The sequence below is a fragment of the Centrocercus urophasianus genome, unplaced genomic scaffold, assembly GCF_019232065.1.
Source record: "Centrocercus urophasianus isolate 14NV4802_14NV808 unplaced genomic scaffold, USGS_Curo_1.0 seq_20, whole genome shotgun sequence".
Taxonomy (NCBI): Eukaryota; Metazoa; Chordata; class Aves; order Galliformes; family Phasianidae; genus Centrocercus; species Centrocercus urophasianus.
In genome coordinates, this window is record NW_024884756.1 from 18,684,114 (window position 1) to 18,702,486 (window position 18,373).

Here is an 18,373-nt window from a genome sequence, read left to right on the forward strand (position 1 = left end):
TTCTGATACATTTTTAGGGATGTTATAATGTTTAATCATGTAAGTGCACGCTGTTTTTCATATGGCCTTATGTATATTTTAAAGTGTCTGTACACCGAAATGATGAATTGAAATAAGATGCAATTAGTGTTAATCCAATTTCCCTTTTCTCAGATCACAGTGTGTTGAACAATGCTAATTGCTATTGACTCACTTTTTGGTAAGGAAACATGCACGTTGGCTGACTTGGCTCAACAAACTCTTTTGCACCAAGTACTGCATCATGGGCCCAGTTCTTCAGTATCCTGTATCTTCTGCACCAGAGCTTCAGCTGGAATAACTGTCTCAGCAGAGAAAGAGGCCTGTTAAACAAATACCAATTATTTGTTGCTATTGCTTTGACTTACTTAGAAGTGTGTTCTATTTACTTAAAACCAAAGGCCATTACCAAAAAGATTTCAGGCATTTAAGACCAGACTGCATACATCAACTTTTTGGCTAAGCAAGGAGAACACAGAAGTGATAGAGAGGAGACCTTGTGAGTGGTGTACTACCTATTAAATAAGTGATTATGTCATCTATTAAAAATAAGAACAGATAAGTAACTAATACTTGCTCTTCCAAATGAAGCTAACAAGCTTGCATGTCTAATTCCAAGTCCGACACAGACCCATTAATGCAAAGACAAGGCAGCAAACTGATTATTCTGTTATTTTAACATTAGCCACCATTAGCATGACTTACCAGCCTGTATTATCCTATACTTTGCGCATAGACAGACAAGCCATCTGATAAAATCCTGCTTCTACAGGAAAGGTAAATCGCTTCTGACACGCAGTCCTCAATGCTGTCATCTGCAACTCTGCAGCAATTATCTGTCATTTTAGGCTCCAGACTTCTCAGGATTTAGCCCATGGTTCTGACAGTCTGGGACTGCAGGCACCACCTTCACTAAGTACTCTACTAGTGGCACTGCAACAAATCAAGAATACCGAATTTGCAGTCAATGTTCTTGCAATTTATGTAAGAATATCAGTTTTTCTGCCTCGGCTGGTCCAGCTGAAATTTCCTTCAACTGAAATTTCTCAACCTTACTGTTTGGTACAAAACAGGAAATCCATATATGAGGAAGGAAAACTGAATAAAGAAAGAAGAAAGGGGAGTGATTATAGCACAGAAGGCACCAAAGGAACCTTAACTGAATTAACGGATCCTTGTTTTGTGAAAACAATTCAAAAGTCCTAGTAGCAAACACTGCTGATCTTATTTCTCTGATCAGAGAGTGCACAGCATGTAATCCAAGATGCTTCGATGTTGGCAGCTATAGCAGGGTCAGTATTTGGCTGAATTAAATTAGATTAAAATTACACAGATGAGAGATTAGGCCAATACAATCAGAAAATAGCAAACCCTTCTGCAGCTCTTTCAAAGATACCTTAAGAGAGCAGCAGTAATTAACATGACTGTCGCTTGGAGTTAAAAGGGGACGTAATCTTCCAAATGAATGCAGAAATTGGACTGAAAACTATTAGTTTGGTAGACACAGAAGAGTGTTGATGCAATTTTGGTTAGGAAAGATCAGAATTTCTCTCCTGATTTCAGGATTTCTTAATTATTGATATTTAAGTGGGAAGACTGCAAAAATTGGCTTAAATATGGCACAAAAGCTCTGTTTTGTGCTGGTTGCAAGAGTAGCACACAGACATTTTAAAGATTTAACTGTCAGCAATCTCAGTGGCCACAGGCAGATACCCTGGGAATTTCAGCAAGGCAGGAATCTGTTTTTCCTGGACCTCTCCTATTTATGGGGTTTTTGACTTACTGGGTCATCACCTCTCACAAGCAGAGCCCCCAGATGAATAATCAGTCTAAGCAGGTGGTCAGATCTGGTCGTCATTTCTGTGCAGATTGCTATGGAGTATAATACTCCAAGAAACAGTAATGTCAGCTCTATTTTATGTCTACACTGATTACAGTTTCAGCTGCACAACTCGTCAGTGACATCAAGGCAACTGAAATGTGTCTATATGACTACTAATCAGGGAGGAGGTGAGCTGTGTGCTTAGATGCCTCACTGAACTGAAAACTGAGGAAGCTGACTCCCAGTAATGGGGTGTGTGGAGGAATCTCTTCTATTTTTAAGGCATTTTGAACAATTCATTTATGCTAAAATACTGTAGACTCAAAACTCTAACTTTGAGAAAATTATTATTTATTTGAACACTCATTTGAGTGCAGATAGTCCTTACTTTCAGGCCTAACGCGACTCTGAAGAGTCTGCTACAATGCCTCTGTTTTTTGATTTTGCATGTAAAATGCAGTGTTCGAAGTATTACCTATTTTAAAATATATTAATCAGTCTTTTGATGGCTGCTCTGATATCTCTGAATCAAGAAGGCTACTGAGACCATCAGCACTCAAGCTGTACAGAGGAGACAGTCATCTTTCCTGCTGAACGTTACCTTTTCAGATTGTCTCACAACTGCACTGGCAGTTTTTTCTCCTGACATCTAACAATACAAGCTCTAGTCCAATTTGCTGTGCTTAATGTTCCAAAATTTTTGTCAGCTCTATTTATTTTCAATTTTTTCTCCCACTGTCTCTGCACCTGTAGGGTTACTCTTCCCTCAGAACACTTTACCTCCATCTGTTTATTTTGCCAGCGTACCTAATCTTAGGGGTTTCTGCAGTCTGTTTTATGTGGAAATCCATAGTGTCTCACACTGAACATTAACTCTGAATTTCATGACAGTAGGACCTTCCAAGAAAATCTTTCTGTGCTTTTCTTCTATTAGCATATTACTAGCATACTACTTTCTAAAGCATATTTTCACAATGTTCTTCAATGGTTTCCACAAGCACGGGCTGCCTCCTACAGCCAGCCTCACTTGTTTCCTTTGTGCAAAGCAAAGCAAATATTGTGACTCCTCCAACGGACCAGCACCAACTAACTAGGGAAAGCCAGCTATTCTCTAGTGCTAAGCCTCTGCCCCTCTAACATATGCATAGCTAAGCTTCACAGAACACGTGCAAAAATAAAATAATCTCGTTTGCAGAATTAATTTGCATTTGCCTTGCACAGAAAGGTTTAGTATTATCAAACTTAAAGGCAGCTGCTTAGCACTTAAGTTTTCACTGGGCAATGGCTTTGAGAGTGCAGAGGGAATGTTCAATCACTAGTAAGAATTCTGACACTTAAATTAGCCCAACATGCATTCTAATTTCATTCTCACTACTCATAGCATTATTCATTTGATATGTCTTACACTTTTTAATAAAGGGTGTGTTTATACTTTAAAATTCCCCAATAAAATAAACATAGGATCTCTGAAAAAATGTGATAATCACATTAAAATCATCCAGGGCTCCTCTGTACCTGAGCACAAATTGGCATTCTCTTTTGTGAACTACACTTCAGAGGCAACATACTGACAAAGATAAGCAGTGTAAAATAAGATAAAGGGTGCAAATAACATCATGCAGAACAACAAAAGAGCACCAAAAAAACATCAGCATGAGTTAGGGAAACAGCAACCCTCCACCTGCACTAGAAAAGTCTGAACTGATGGTGCAGAGCAGAAAATCCCTCTATGCATGCTCCCAGGTTCTGCCCATCACAGTGTGATGAACTACTGAGTCACATTGAAATTTGAGCACATTTACATATCTGGATTCCTTCCACTCACCTCCTGTCCTGCAGGAAACTCACAAACAGCAACCTCTGTGGGCAGCCACTGTTTTAGCTCTTCTGAAGCAGCACAGACCTCCTGCATTCTTCTGAGAACCACCACACTGCTTTTGCAGATTTTTACAGACTTGAAGGCAGAACACCAAGAAATTCTTGTTGTTTTCTTTCTTGCTTGCTTTTTAATATGCTATTCTGAACCATTTTCTGTACACACTTGCTGTTACCTGTGCTATGTAAGTTGAGTGGTACATACGGAACAGGAAGAAAAAGACATTAAGCATATAACTGGATAAATTCCCAAATAACTAAATCTTCCAGTACATCTCTTAAATTAACAAGAATTTAAATGATATGCTAAATCTGCAAGATTTTTTTTCTACATATTACCATGGTGACATATTAACAACTGCAGTAATTAGTTCTTGAAATACAGTGTAAATCTCCAGACTTAATTGTCTTCCAGAAGAAAAACTTCCACCTGATGTGTGAATATTCCTATATAACTGGTACTTCTGTTTTGCAAAAACGTTACCTAATTTTTCTTCTGAAGTTGTATGAGTGTTTCTATGCATCTCATCATTAAAGTAGTTCCTCATAGTGTTCTAGTGCTGCACCACAGGCTGCCTGATGGTGGTATCTTCTAAACTCTACAACTGTGAGCATATGAAAGAAATTCCAACTAAGTACACTAGAATTGCTGCTTTACCAACTGACCGTCTAACCTGAAACATACAAAAGAACATCCATTTTTATAAAACTCCATCTATGAAGTCCATCTAGACTGAGAAAAAGACAGCTCTTCTGAAGCGAGTAAAGCTGGACATTCAGAAATGATAACTTCCAGGATTTTATATTTGAAATCCTTGCAAAATGTCTCTTTTTCACAGAGAGAACTTGCTCTTCTAACACTTACTGATATAAACCATCTCAACCAAGAAATACCAGACAATACCACAGTGACAAGGGCTGCAAAGACACATTTGGTTTGTCCTAAAAATGCTGGCATCTGCAGTGGGGATACCAGACTATGAGTCAAAACAAAGGAAAACTTGTTTGCATGTCATGCGAAAGAAGGCAACTGACAGTACATTCCTAATATTTATGTTTATTATGAAAGTGTCTCCAAACTAAAATAACCCACAATATTAATTGATTCCAGAGACTTCATGAGGAATACTTATTGTCCATAATATAAAAAGAAACAATGAAAAAAACAAACTGAGTCAAACTCAAAATAACTCCCAAATTTCTACGCAACAGCTGTACATAAAAGGACTTTCAGCTAGCTAGCACATCACTGTGTCTGGGACTGTGGAGTTCCTACATATCGTTGCATTTCTGAAAGAGTTGCTCAAGCACCAGATTGTAATGAAAACACAGCTGAAGTAGTGTCATCTGCCTCACTCTAACCCTGACTTGCAACAGGCAGTCAACATGCACAGTACAACATGAGAGCTTATCTATGAAACTTAAATCCTGGGACTACCAGAAGATGAAGCTCAACAGAAGCTATAAAATGTCTTTAATTACATAGATCATTTTAGGTTAGATAAGAATCTTTTTTTTTTCTTTTTTTTTTTTCCATCTCATATATAATCACTGTAATCACTGTCAGCTGCAAAACATCATTTCATAGCCTTTTCATCTATTTTTCAAATTGAAAGCAATTTCAAAAACAGAATTCTGTACAGACACATTCAAACATTGTGTTTTCATTGCAACTGCAGTCAGAAATCTTTACAATTTAAAGGCTACACACATATGTCACTTTTCCAAACTTCCATAAATGTTTTCCAAAAAGAAAAGAAATAAAGAATAAGGTTGTCTTCCTGAAGTTCCCATTAGATCCCTGCTCCAAATCAAACCCATCAAAACAAGTAATACAAATTGGTTTTTCTTTATGGTTTAAAGGCAACTGTAGTTTGCAGAACACTGAAGTTAGGCCTAACAGGTTTTACATTACAGGAAGGATAAAAAGTATTCAACAGCTTCTCTTACAACAAATGTCACAAGTAGTAGACAAGTAGGAGACATACAAAAATGGGTTGTAGCAAATAGATTAAAAAAATACCAAAGCATCAACTATAGAAAACCAATGTTAGCCCATATTTATCTGAGAATACGGAAGGCTGAGCTAATGAAAAGATGAACATAACAGGCATTATGCTTCTTAGTTGATCACTGACATTTGCTGCAGAGTAACAGCATTTGCCATCATGGTCCATTCAGAACTGTGAAGTGATTTTCATTCAAAACAGACACAGATTTAAGACAAGAATTATTTTACTGTAAGCAAAGCTTTTGTGCATGTACTCGGATCTCAGAAAAAGGATTTGGCATCAGCAATCATACAGAATGGTCCCAATCTGAAACAGGAGCTGAACATATCTGAAGCTGTGACACCTGTTTCAGCTCTGCTGGAATTAAATAACGCATAGAAAAAATACAAAATGGCAACAAGGAAACAGCATGGGACACTTTGGTATTATAGAACTAGAACTATTTAACAACAGTCAAGACCCAAATCACTCCAGCGTTCACCATTGTTGTTTCATTAGATATTTCTTCCATTTTCTGCAATGTTTAAGTGTTTGCGTTTGTTTTGTTTTCTTAAGAAAAAAAACCAATATATATATTTTTTTCTGGTACAAAACATGACAATATGAAAAGCAGTAAGCAAAGGGAGACCTGAATTTATTTTAATATACTCTGGACTGGCTAAGGAAAGAAGAAAAATTCCTACCATTTACTAACAAACTCTACACATCACTTCCTCATTTTTCTACTTCAACATCTTAACCACTGTGTCGTGTACTGTACTATAGAAAGAGAGCATAAAGGTTGAAGACAAAAAGGTTACAGAATACAAACCCTCATTTCTAAATTCTACAGAAGGTATGAATATACATAACCTTTTAAGATATCGCATTTACCATGAGCCATGCGAATCACTTTAATACATTTTCAGGAATATGCGTGATTATCCTTTACATATGTAACAGCCTCCAAAAGCACCTTACAAACCTCTTCAGCAAAGAAGCAAACAAATTCAACTGAAAAGGAAACAAGTGTGTGATATTGTCTGGAAGATGAGGCCAAAGTTTTGACATCCATTGGCCAAAGCAATGAATCAAAGCACGCTGCCAAGTATAATCACTAAAACACCTGGTCATTTTCAGTAAGGACAGATAAAAAATTATATGAATCTCCATCAAAAATTGTTTAGCAAAGTTTAGTTAAGTACTTGAAGCTTCTTTGCTCTCACCCCATTTTCACAAACATGCCTTTTGACCCTGTTACTCTGCCTATTTTCTAGACATATTTATACTTATTCTAAGCTGCTATGAATAGACTTCGAAAAGCCTGTTTTATAGGAGATAAGTTACTGGAGGTCAGATGAACCACAGTAAGTATTTACATGCTTTAGTGCATAACAGATACAACTTAATTTAGAATTCAAACCAATTTCAATCCAAGTTTCAATCCAAGTTACATTATTTAACAATGGGGATACACTAAGCCAGAGGCAGCTAGTCAACTGCGTTTGTAACACTGACTGTAGGTCTGACTCAATACTATACAAAAGAGCTGGTGAGGATCAACAGGGACCAACGTTACCTGCCTCTTGTTTGGAGATTGTTAATGGGAACTGTTTTCTGTCCAGATATCAAAGATGTTACAATAATATAAATGTACACTGACAATTTAGAGCAACATTCTGCCCCCATATAAGACAAAATATTTGCCAGAATGCCAGTTTTGTAACTATCTTTGCAAAAGGGAAATCCAGTAGAGATAGAAATGAACATCATGAAGGAAGCATGTTCAGGCCTATTCACCAGAGGCTGGTTGGCACTGGAACAATCTCCCGTGGAGCAGTGGTCACAATCTCATGTGGCCAGAATTCAAGGAACATTTAGTCAAGATTCTTAGACATAGGGATTGAATTGTGGGTGGTCCTGTGTGGAGCCAGGAGCTGGACTAAATGATCCCTGTGGGTCTATTCTAACTCTGGTTATTCTATGATACTGTTATTCTCAATGACCAGGTCAATTAGCAAGTCAGATTTCAGAACTAATAACACGTATTCAATAAATCCCAAGATCATTTTGTTTTAAAACCTTAGCATAATCTTAATAATAATTCTTAAACAGTGGCAATTCAAATACTGTGGATGGGATAGCTTCTATTGCAATCACGGTATCTTCATCTGTATTACATGCTATCTTCATATGTGTTACTTGCATTAAAATCAGAGGCACAGAAGACAGATGAAAAAAAATTAGAGGCAAAGAAGCTTTTAGAGGAGAGGGAGATTTAAATAAGACTTCCTTTCTCCTTCAGATATGCTCAGGGACATACAAACTATGAAACTGCTGAATAATAAAGAATGCTGCATAAGTAGCAAAACTGACATTTTTTCTCCCATGATTTAGAACTTTTTTGTTTTCTTACCTTTGTTTTCTACTAAGAGGTGGTACGATTTTCATTCATACTACTCTGTCCTTACTTTCAGCGTGTCTTTTGCTAATGTGCAAACGGTGCCTATGAGTAATAAAAGTTTCAGAAGTTTTCAAGACTCACAGGTGGAATAGAACAAAGCTTTTCCCCCCCCCCCCCCCCCCCAAAAAAAAAGAGAGAAGTGGCAACTAAACTTTCTTCAGTGGACTCTGTATACAATAGAGTCTTTAAACATGTATTATGATGCCAGAAACCATCTTTATTTTACCATTTTGCATAGGTAGAAGGAATAAAAAAATATTTCCCGGACTAGACTTTCTGCTGAAAGCAGCATTCCAGTCCCTTTCAATACAGAAGACATGCCGTTAGATTTTTTTTTCCTGGTTTATTCCTTCCTTCCATATTTTTTTCTTTTTTTTTCTTTTATATATATATGTCTTTGGTCTATAAGCACATTGGTTCTGTGTACACATACACAATACTGTTGAACAGTATGTTGCATAGAGTCTGTTGCCCAAGAACCTTGCCTACTTTTGGCACTGCTATCACAAATCACAGAAAAATGTCCTGCAAGATTTTTATGATCCTTAGCATCCTATATCAAACTCTGATCTAGGAACAAGTGAGTATATCATGTTAAAATAATACCTATTTGGGGTATTATTTTGTCTTCTTCGGAACACAGTTTATATATCTTTGATGAAACAGGAGAGCAAAATTATTTAGCAGACAGTCTTAATTTTATTTATAAAAGTGATAGAATAGTGCTGAACCTTCAAAGTTTTATGTTAAGAATTATATTAAGTGAATTTTGCTGAAGTTTGCATGCATTTAAACTACTTCTAGTAATGTATGGCATTCTGTCTTTTCTCTCTTCAGCCTACTAAAAAAGTGGCAATGTCTCTAAGAACGATACCTAGAATAAACTGTGTCCAAGGAAGCAATGACTTCATCTGCTGCTTTTTTCAATCTCTGCTCTCATCTTTATGAGCTTGGAAGAGTTTCAGGAGTGAGTTCTGGATTCACAATGGTGCACTTTCAACATGGAATCTGTGTAAAAAGCTGATTGTCATAATAGATGTCAAAAATTGCAAGGAAAAATAAAAGGCAAGAATGAGTGCATCCTAACTGCTGACATCAATGCTTCTGGACATTTGCACAACTAATCAAAACTACTCCTAATGCAATTAACCACCAATTCTGAATTTTAGGTTATTCTAAAGTAACATTTCCACAATCACAATGGTTCTTTTTTCCCTAATTGCTAATTGATCATATTACCTAGCATTCAACATATAAATCCAGTCTTTTAAAACTTTATATTGGAGGAATGGCCAGTGTGATTCGATAGGCAGTTTCAAAACCAGCACTTTAAAACACAAAGTAACAAAAATATCTGAAGCAGATCTAGAATCTGCAAAGCTATGTTCTATCTTTTGTAAGTAACAAATAAAGCAGCTATTATTTATAGCAGACTCAGCAAAAGCAACAGGAATGGACAAAAGAGATCAGAGCGTGATACTCTCCACCACTGAGAATCCCAAGAGATAAAGTTTGAGAATAGATGTTCCCTTTTGTCCAGAAGTTCCCAGAAAGAATACAGAATAAATAATATTTCAAATATGGTACAAGTGAAAATACTGCTCCCATTGTGTCAATTACATACACATACAGCATGCCTACCTACGTATACAGAATGATGTGTCGTCTTCATTCACAAACAGGGAGTATGGCAGTGCACTATCAGAATGCTTCGATACTCCTAATTTTTTTTATGCTGAGATATATGAAGAAACAGCATTCACAACTTCTAATTTACTTACAGTAGCAAACAGTTCATCCTGTTTATGTCTTGTGACACTCAAAGATTAATGCTCCTCTGAGCATGTGCTACCAGTAAGATACCCATTTGTCCCATTGACACCACCAGTCCCATTAGTGGTGATAGTACTGTGCAGGGTCTTTGAACGAGGTACTGTTTCTTCCTCATCTGAGCTTGACTCAATGTCACTTCGGTCATCCTTTGTTACCTGTAGAATTTGAGAAAAAACAAGCAGTAGACAATTTTAAGGAAAGAATGGAGCTTTTTGATGCAAGCTGGAATCAGAGAACTCGAACAGTTTTCAGTTGGAGATTTGAAAATGGTATCAGATCTGGCACATTTCTCCTCCTGCCTAGAACTCCCTTCAAACACAGCTGCTAGTACATACACTCTTTGTGAGTAGAGGCAAGGTAAGAACTTTGCACTGATGCATTCAAGGTAATATCTCGAGGGAAGAGCACAGTGATCAAGGCAAAGGCTGGTACCTATTAAAGGAAGCAACAATTCAAACTCCCTAGTTCAGCCTAGTCCCCTTCTCTTTGCCCTCCCACTACAACCTTATTTTCTATGTCTTCAATACATCGGTAAGCTCATCACTGGTACAGGGATTCCTATGCTTCCCTTGGGGTACTTCTCTTTGACTTGATAATGTCAGGATAAAAGCAAAATATTCACACTAACCTCTTTCCCTTCACTTCCTAAGTCATTCTCTAGAGACTATACAGCTCACAAGAAATGTGCTGTGGGCTGGCAGTAGAAGGTGGAAGTATTAGCCTAAACATAGCTCACTGAACCAGGTAACTGCAGTCTGATCTTAGAGAAATGATGAGAATGGTGGTTGGAAACACAGGACAGTCGAGTTCCTATCACAGGAACCACACAAGCAATTGAGCAAGTTCAATCATCTGCAAAATTTTTCCATTTGAAAGCTGCTTCAAAAACACACTGGCTTTAACTGCTAATGATTTTCTGCTAATTCCCAGCTGAACTTAATTCCTGTCAATTTATACTTATTTACTTTATAAATTCTACTCCATAGGCTAAAGGGTCTACTCTTCTCTTCAGTAGAGCTCGTTGAGGGTCATAAGTGAAGATCATTAAGTTTGAGAGCTGAACACTAGGTCCCTTCAGAATCCCTGAGTTGACTTTGCACCCGAAACAAGTAAAAGAGGGGGGACAAGAAGTGCAGAAGAAAACAACAGGCATGATAAGGAGAGGAAAAAGGAGAACAGAAAAGAAAATCCTGCAAAGAAAAAGCCCTGCCTGCTCAATTCTTAAGGGTTTGGGGTTTTTCAGTTTTTCTTTTTTTCCCCCAGGTGGTAACAATGGCACAGCCAGTGTCTCATATAATTCCCAATAACTGCCCATAATTCAGGTCAGAAGAGACCTTGGGAAGTCTATGCCTAAACTCCTGCTCAAAGCAGTGTTAGCAATAAGGTAAGAGTTTATCACAGATCTCTATCCAGTGTGGGCTTGAAAATCTATAAAAATGGTAGAATTATATCAGATGAACAGAAAGAGGCATGAAGTTGAAGTCGCCTGCAAGCTTAAATATGCAGCTTTCCACTCCTGTTTGTATCCCTGTTTGTATAGCTGAGATTCCTAATTCTGTCAGCATCTACCAATACTGTATAGATCACCACATCTGACCGTTACAGTAGACTTTACAACAGTGAATGGACACAAGAATTAGAAAACACATGGCAAGACTTTTCCCCAAAGAAATCAAAACAACCACATAGCAGGGAATATCACTTAACATAATTTTTAATTACAGTAATTCTTCTCTATTCCAGAAAGCCCTGGAGGCAATTCTTTTGTCTAGTTGTTGCTTCAGAAATGACTGTTTCCCTTTGGGGTTCCCAGCGCTGCTACTGACCTTATATCATAAACCTGAGCAACACCACTGTTTGCCAGCGGAGGAAAAAAGAAAACACACACCTATTGACACTATAATCCAGCTATACAGTATATGGAATATATATATACCAGCTATATATGGTATATATACAGGTGTATATATATATTTCCTTATACCTGTATAGCTGGATTTTAGTGTCAATGTCTAGCAGCGTCACAATTCTGGCATCTGTGAAATTGGACTTCAGCTGTGCTTGGAAATTCCACACCATACTACACAGCTTCAATTAACAGACTACTTTAGTCTCTCTCATATACAGCAACTTTTATATTACAGCTGTTGCAGATATAGAAATACACTTAGAATTACACCTTTATCAGACAAAAGAGAATTGGTTCAGTGAGATGTACATTAGATCAAGTGAGGGGAGATTGATCACCTGAAAATTCTACCATCATTTGAGTTCTCTTAATATAGTAGATTTGCTGTTAAATATTCTGGTAGGGTATACTCAAAAGCCAGTTAATCAAAAGGAAATCCTATGATGTAGCCACTTAAAAAATATGTAGAAAGTAACATACCAAGGTCTTTGCACTTAAACCTTGGTATGAATCTATATTGAATCAGTACCTAATTCTCTTTATTTATCTCCAAAATAATCAACTGGAGTAATTCCTGAAGAGGGTGTTTAAAAAAAAAATATATATAGGTTTAAAAAACTCTGAAGCATAAAAGAGAGTAAGAAACAGATTATCAGGAGTACTTACAAATTTAGTGATAATAAATCGCTGGGCTGTTTCAAAGGTGGGTAACAGTAATACATTATGCACTGTGATAGCACTGCTTATTTTACCATAGAAACTGAGAGGATGTGGTTGCAAATGAATAAGAATGTTAAGATCTAGAGAAAGAGTCCTAGATTAATGTATAGGCAGTTTTAACATGGTCACTATCTTGCTGCAAGTGTCTGACTCTGCTTTTGTACAACCTAAATTTCCTTGGTTGAACTACAAGGCAGAGGACGTATATTCTCATGTATGCCTTCTGAATGGTACCAGAGTAGCTGTTATCCTGCCAATATTTATGTACAAAAATGGTTGTAACACCAAGATACTATGAATATTAGGTGATGCACAGACAAGAAGTAAAAACAGCCTTAAAAGACAGCCTTCCTTCAAATATCTAAATACAAGCGATGAATAAAAATAAATAAATAAATAAATAAATCAGACAGAAACTGCAGAACAAAAACAAAAGCAACAACAAACACTCCAGTATTTTGCAGAATGTATCTTTTGCATAGTGAATGTAAAGAAACTTACATGCAAGGGGTTCCACTTTCCAGCCTTCCAATGCAGCACAAGGGACAGGATAGACAAGCAGAGTAAGAGAGGGTGCAAAACAACAGGCCAAGTTCTGAAGTACATTCAAAGAAAGCAGTTATCTACAGAACAGTTCCTATTTCATTTGGGAGTGGTTACACATCTAAAATAATTACGTATGAGCTCTAGTCCTTAAGGACAGAGTACACTGTACTTTAGACAATCCTTAGGCATAACATTCATAGTCTAAATACAAGTGTTGTTTCCGCAGACAAAGTGCACACAAAGTGGAATGAGGTTAGCATTTTTTCTGAATTACATCTCCCCATCAAATGTAACAATGCTAACAAGATATTACATTTTATCTCAAGCAGTCTTGCTGGGGGGGATCCTCTGGTCCTTCCCAGAGTCTCATAAATACTAAAAAACAAAAGAGGTTGTGGTTTGTAACCTTGCCACAAGCAAAAGCAGAAGAATTTCAGTTTGTATTATTATTATTATCACTGTCAGCTGGGAAGCCAACAGTTTTCTAACCAGCATGAAGAAGAAAAACAGAACTGGCATGTTTAGTAATGTATTAGGGTTCAAAAAGAAAAAGTACCCCAAAAGTGACCACGTACTGATACTGAAACAGTTAAAATAGTAACAGAAGTCTATCAATGCTGTCTTACCTTGCCTTTTGAAATGGCTTTGTAGGCTGCCTTTATTATTAGATAAGACCAAAAACAGTGCAGAATTTGAAGAACCACAAGCAGCACGTTGAAGACCCACAAGGCAGGAAAATTGCCCAGAGCTTCATACAGTTCAAATAATGTAGTGTTTAATATCCTAGAAGAGAAAGGGACAGAAAAATCATTACACTTTTTTAAAGCCAGCAATCTCAAAGGATGCGCTTTCTAAATCAAGATGACAAATACAGATTAGATGGGATCTATCCATATAGTTGCATCTTACAGCAGCAGTGACTTGGTGTCTCTAGAGAGAATCACCACCAAAATTTGGCTTATAGTGCTTAATGTCACTTAAGAGACATTACATACAGGAAAGAAAGATTCTCAGCATGCATTTCTTCTTTTATAAAGCTGGCAGGTGTCAGCTGTCTTAAATAACCAAAATGCTCATTAATAACAATGATTGCTTAATTCCTTAAACTTTTTTTCATCTCTACTTCCTCCAGACATGGTTTGGTACCTGTGTACTACCAACATGAAAGAAGTGGCATACATGGGGACTGTTACTTTGCATGCAACTTCCAAGCACTAGTACCATGTTCTTCAAAACACATTCCCAGGCTGCAATAGGGATCTGCAACCTCTCCAGGGAATAGCTGTATGAATTAGCTACCTGCCTATAGTCACTAGATGGCAACCGACATGCTTTGTCTGAATGCAAAAGGGACGTAACTGAGGTCTTGCAAGGATTCAGGACAGCAGAGCTCACTTTTGAAATGCTAGGGACACCGAGCTCTACTTTTTAAATAATCACACTTGCCACAGCTACAGTCCGTTCCAAAAACATTAAAATCAATCCAAGCAATAATAAGTATGTATACACACATTTAAGTTAGAGTACAGCATAATGATTTATATATATATATGAATAGCATCGACCACAAATCAGGTAGCAATTTCTAACACTCTGGCCTTGTCGTATGTAAGGCATTTCATAATAAATATTTTAGCTTTATATTTTTGCTTTATTAAGTTAAGATACATGTATGATTCATAATTTAATGAAAGGATCTTATAACCTTATATACAGTTGTGTTTTCAGAATGCTTTATGTTTATGGAGTAGACATTGGAAAAATGTCTTGTAGCTGAAGCAAAACAGTTCTGCATTTACTGTACTGCTCTAATTTAATGTTCAGAACAAAATTAACATATTTTCAGAAACAACTAAACAATCACCATCTAACTTCTCTAGCTGAATAAGCAGTACTCAGGAGGCTATCCGCAACACGCCCACGTTGCTTATCTGCTGACTCAGACAAGATGATGCTCCCTCCCAGCAACTTAATGGGCACAAGTCTTGGATAGCAGAAAATAATTCTTGGTAAGTTGATCACCTGTCATACACTTGGGATGAAACAAGGAAAGGGAGGTGAAGGAAGAAGAGATAAAGAAAGAGTTGGAGAGGTGGAAGAGTAAAATGCATGTTTAAATTCATCTGAGAATTGGCAAAATCTGCTGTTTGCTTCCAAAAGGATTTTAGACAAATAAGAGAAGACAAGAAAGAAGGCCATGTGAAAAGAGTAGTTCCGGGCAGGTGGAAAATTCATGATAAACACTGCAGAATGAAGCATAGCAGGGTTACTGCCATGCTGGGCATTATTATCATGTTCAAAAGAAGCAGAAACTGTGCAGCTGAAACGAGTGCTAATACAAGTTGCCTTAACTTCTGCAACATTGCCCAGTGCACGGCAGACTGCACATGCAATGAGCAGAATGAAAGGCATGCTGCTACTATAGTGGAAAAAGTATAACAAATGTATTAGCTTATTTTGCATTATACATACTAAATAGTGGCTAAGACCAGAGATCAAAGAGTCAGAGGCCTAGATTCTGTATTTCTATTAACTTACTGTATGATCCAAGAAATTCTCAAGTTCCTTCACCCAGTTTACGTATTGTTAAGGATGTATATAAAGTATCAATGCTTGTCTGTCTCACAAAGATGATGGAGCATGTTAATTAACTTAAATTAATGGGCTTGTTTATAAACCACTACGGACTACACTGTAACACTAAGAGCATGAAAGTACACACACGCACATGTTGGCCAGCCACAGGATATACTGTCTACAGTTCATCAGTAGTCAAGGTTTATCACTGTTATTTAGACCTTCATAGAAATACAATAGGCCTTCAAATCCCAGGCTGCCCCAGTTACTTGCACTAACAATGCTAAGCTAACTTTACACACAATAGGTGATCTAATAGGCGTTTCTGCATGCATGACCTTAAACAAGCTACCCAACATTTTACCCAAGAAGGGTATAAAATGACAAGTAAAACAGCCATTAAGTTCAAGAAAAACTGGACTACAGCAACTACATATCCCAGAATTCTCAAGCTGCAGTACAGCTAAATATTTAATTATAGGAAATCCAGTATGTAAAGGTTGTACCACCAACTTCTCACTCTTCTGAGTTTCAGCTTGGCAGAGAGTTGGAACTGGATAATCTGAGCTCCCTTACAACCCAAGCCATTCTATGATCCTACGATCATGCGGAGTTCTGTTCATCCATTCCAGTGTCACACCAGAAAACATTCAAGTCAGCTGAGGTCTGACTGCTCATACAAGCTCAGATGCAGTGCAGACAGGTGGCTTCTGCTCTGACACTAAGCAGCAACAGTACCTTTTTGCAGAAATCACATCCCCAACCCTGAGATCATATTATTTTAAATCCTGTGTAGATCAATAAGATTTCCAATTGCTTAAAAAAAAATGCTGCTACAGACAGGAAATTATTCATGTTTGACATACTGTACAAGATACCATTCTGATCAAGCTGTCACTGTCCTATGTTCAGCTGTGCTTTTCTCTTTACTCAATATCTTCTCATCAACAGCTACTGCCCATTAACTGATCTTGCACTAGCGTGAATATCAGTATTTCTATCCTTGTGGATAGAAGAAAAAAAAAAAAGAATACAAGGTCAGAGAAATCTTCACAATCCAAGCTCAAACCTCAGGACAGTGTTTCAGTAGACATTACGATATGAAAAGAATTCAAATTTCCTAGCTGAACATGATTATACTCAGCAAAATTTTTTACCAGTAACATATCCTGGCAAAATGCTTGCATGAAGACCTGTGGATTACAGCACACAGCAGAGGGAAATGACTTTTGCTCAGAATGAAACTTCCAAATCTGAGAAATTTCAAGCACATAAAATTTTTATACAAGCAACAGAAAATATATTTCAAGATCCCTTTGCCTGGAGTTCATAGTATTCTCTAAATAGAAAGGCTCTTAATGTAACTACATAGGACTGTTTTCTATTTTTGCAGCACAAGCTATCAGAAAATAAAAGCCTTTCTGATGCCTCTTTCAGTTAAGTAAATGCAGTACCTGTGTGGGAGGAATATTCTTACTTTTGGAGCGCAGACACACTGTGTTGAGTTCAGCTACGTGGCACAGCAAACATTTCAGGAGAAAAGATGATCCAAACTTTCTTCAATGCAGGAACTAAATTGGACTTGTTCAAAACTCATAAAACAGCCACAGCCGCCCCTCTGCCAGACACCTCTTGCCCTTCAAGTGGCTTACATACCATCAGTAATAGGAGTACTGCACTCTGAATTCCTTATTTTATTTTTTACTGAGAACCTGTCCCTGTAGCAACAGTATCATTTTTAAATCCATGCTTCAAAAAGTGCGATGGTAGCATCTATCAGTGACTTATCTTTCAAATAAATGGTGAAAACATCATGGATTATATTTAAAAATTATAATATCATTAAGGTTGGAAAAGACCACTAGGATCATCTAGTCCAACATCAACGCATCACCATCACACCCACTAATCCACATTGCTCAGTGCCTTGTTCTGAAAACTTCTAGGGACACTGACACCACCACTTCCCTGGGCAGCCTGTTCCAATGCTTCACTCTAGGAACAAGTTTTTTTCTAATATCCAACCTGAACATTACCTGGTGCAACATACAGCTATTCCTTCTTATCCTATCACTGTTACCTGGGAGAAGAGAATGACTCCCACCTCACCATAACCTTCTTTCCGGTTGTTGTAGAGAGCAATAAGGTCTGCCCTGAGCCTCCTCTTCTCCGTACTAAATAATCTCAGTTTCCTCAGTTGTTTCTCATAAGACTCCTGTTACAGACTGTTCATAGCTTTGTTGCCTTTCTTTGGACATGCTGCAGAGTCTCAATGTCTTTCTTGAAGAAAGCAGCCCAAAAACTGGGTCAAATTTTTATCTCATCTGTCTCCAGATAAAAATCATGGCCAGCCTCTTTTCCCCTCCTTCCTGCAAACAACGCAATTTTGGAGGACTTCAGATGACTGCTGTTGCTGAGTCACCCCTTCAGTTCAGACTCCTCAGCTCAGCCACTGTGCTCTTCAGTCACAGTGCCTTGAGGAGCTGACTTGAAAGCAGCCAAAACATATAAGAAAGTGCCTAGACACAGTAACATCACCAACATTGCTTCCCTTCTCTTGAGACATTTACACTCATGAGAATAATTTTGAACAGAAGTGCCCCAGCACTTGTTTCTGT

General features: G+C 37.5%; 1 protein-coding gene across 3 annotated transcripts in view; it reads right to left on the reverse strand.

The window, feature by feature from the left end:
- Positions 1-4,793: 4,793 nt before the first annotated feature.
- The window catches only part of CERS6 (ceramide synthase 6), a 112,832-nt gene continuing 99,252 nt past the window's right edge, over positions 4,794-18,373 (reverse strand). Inside the window, exons 10-12 of one of the 3 annotated variants that reach the window (XR_006169550.1) lie at positions 13,805-13,961; positions 9,045-10,158; positions 4,794-8,212 (exon numbers count right to left, since the gene is read on the reverse strand). Coding sequence is in view for 2 of the 3 variants with exons in the window: in XM_042822724.1 (XP_042678658.1) it covers positions 9,997-10,158; positions 13,805-13,961 (319 nt within the window). In the remaining variant the exon portion in view is untranslated. Of the gene's footprint in view, positions 8,213-8,338; positions 10,159-13,804; positions 13,962-18,373 lie in introns of those variants that run through there. The other 2 variants (XM_042822724.1, XM_042822723.1) reach the window with 2 other exon arrangements.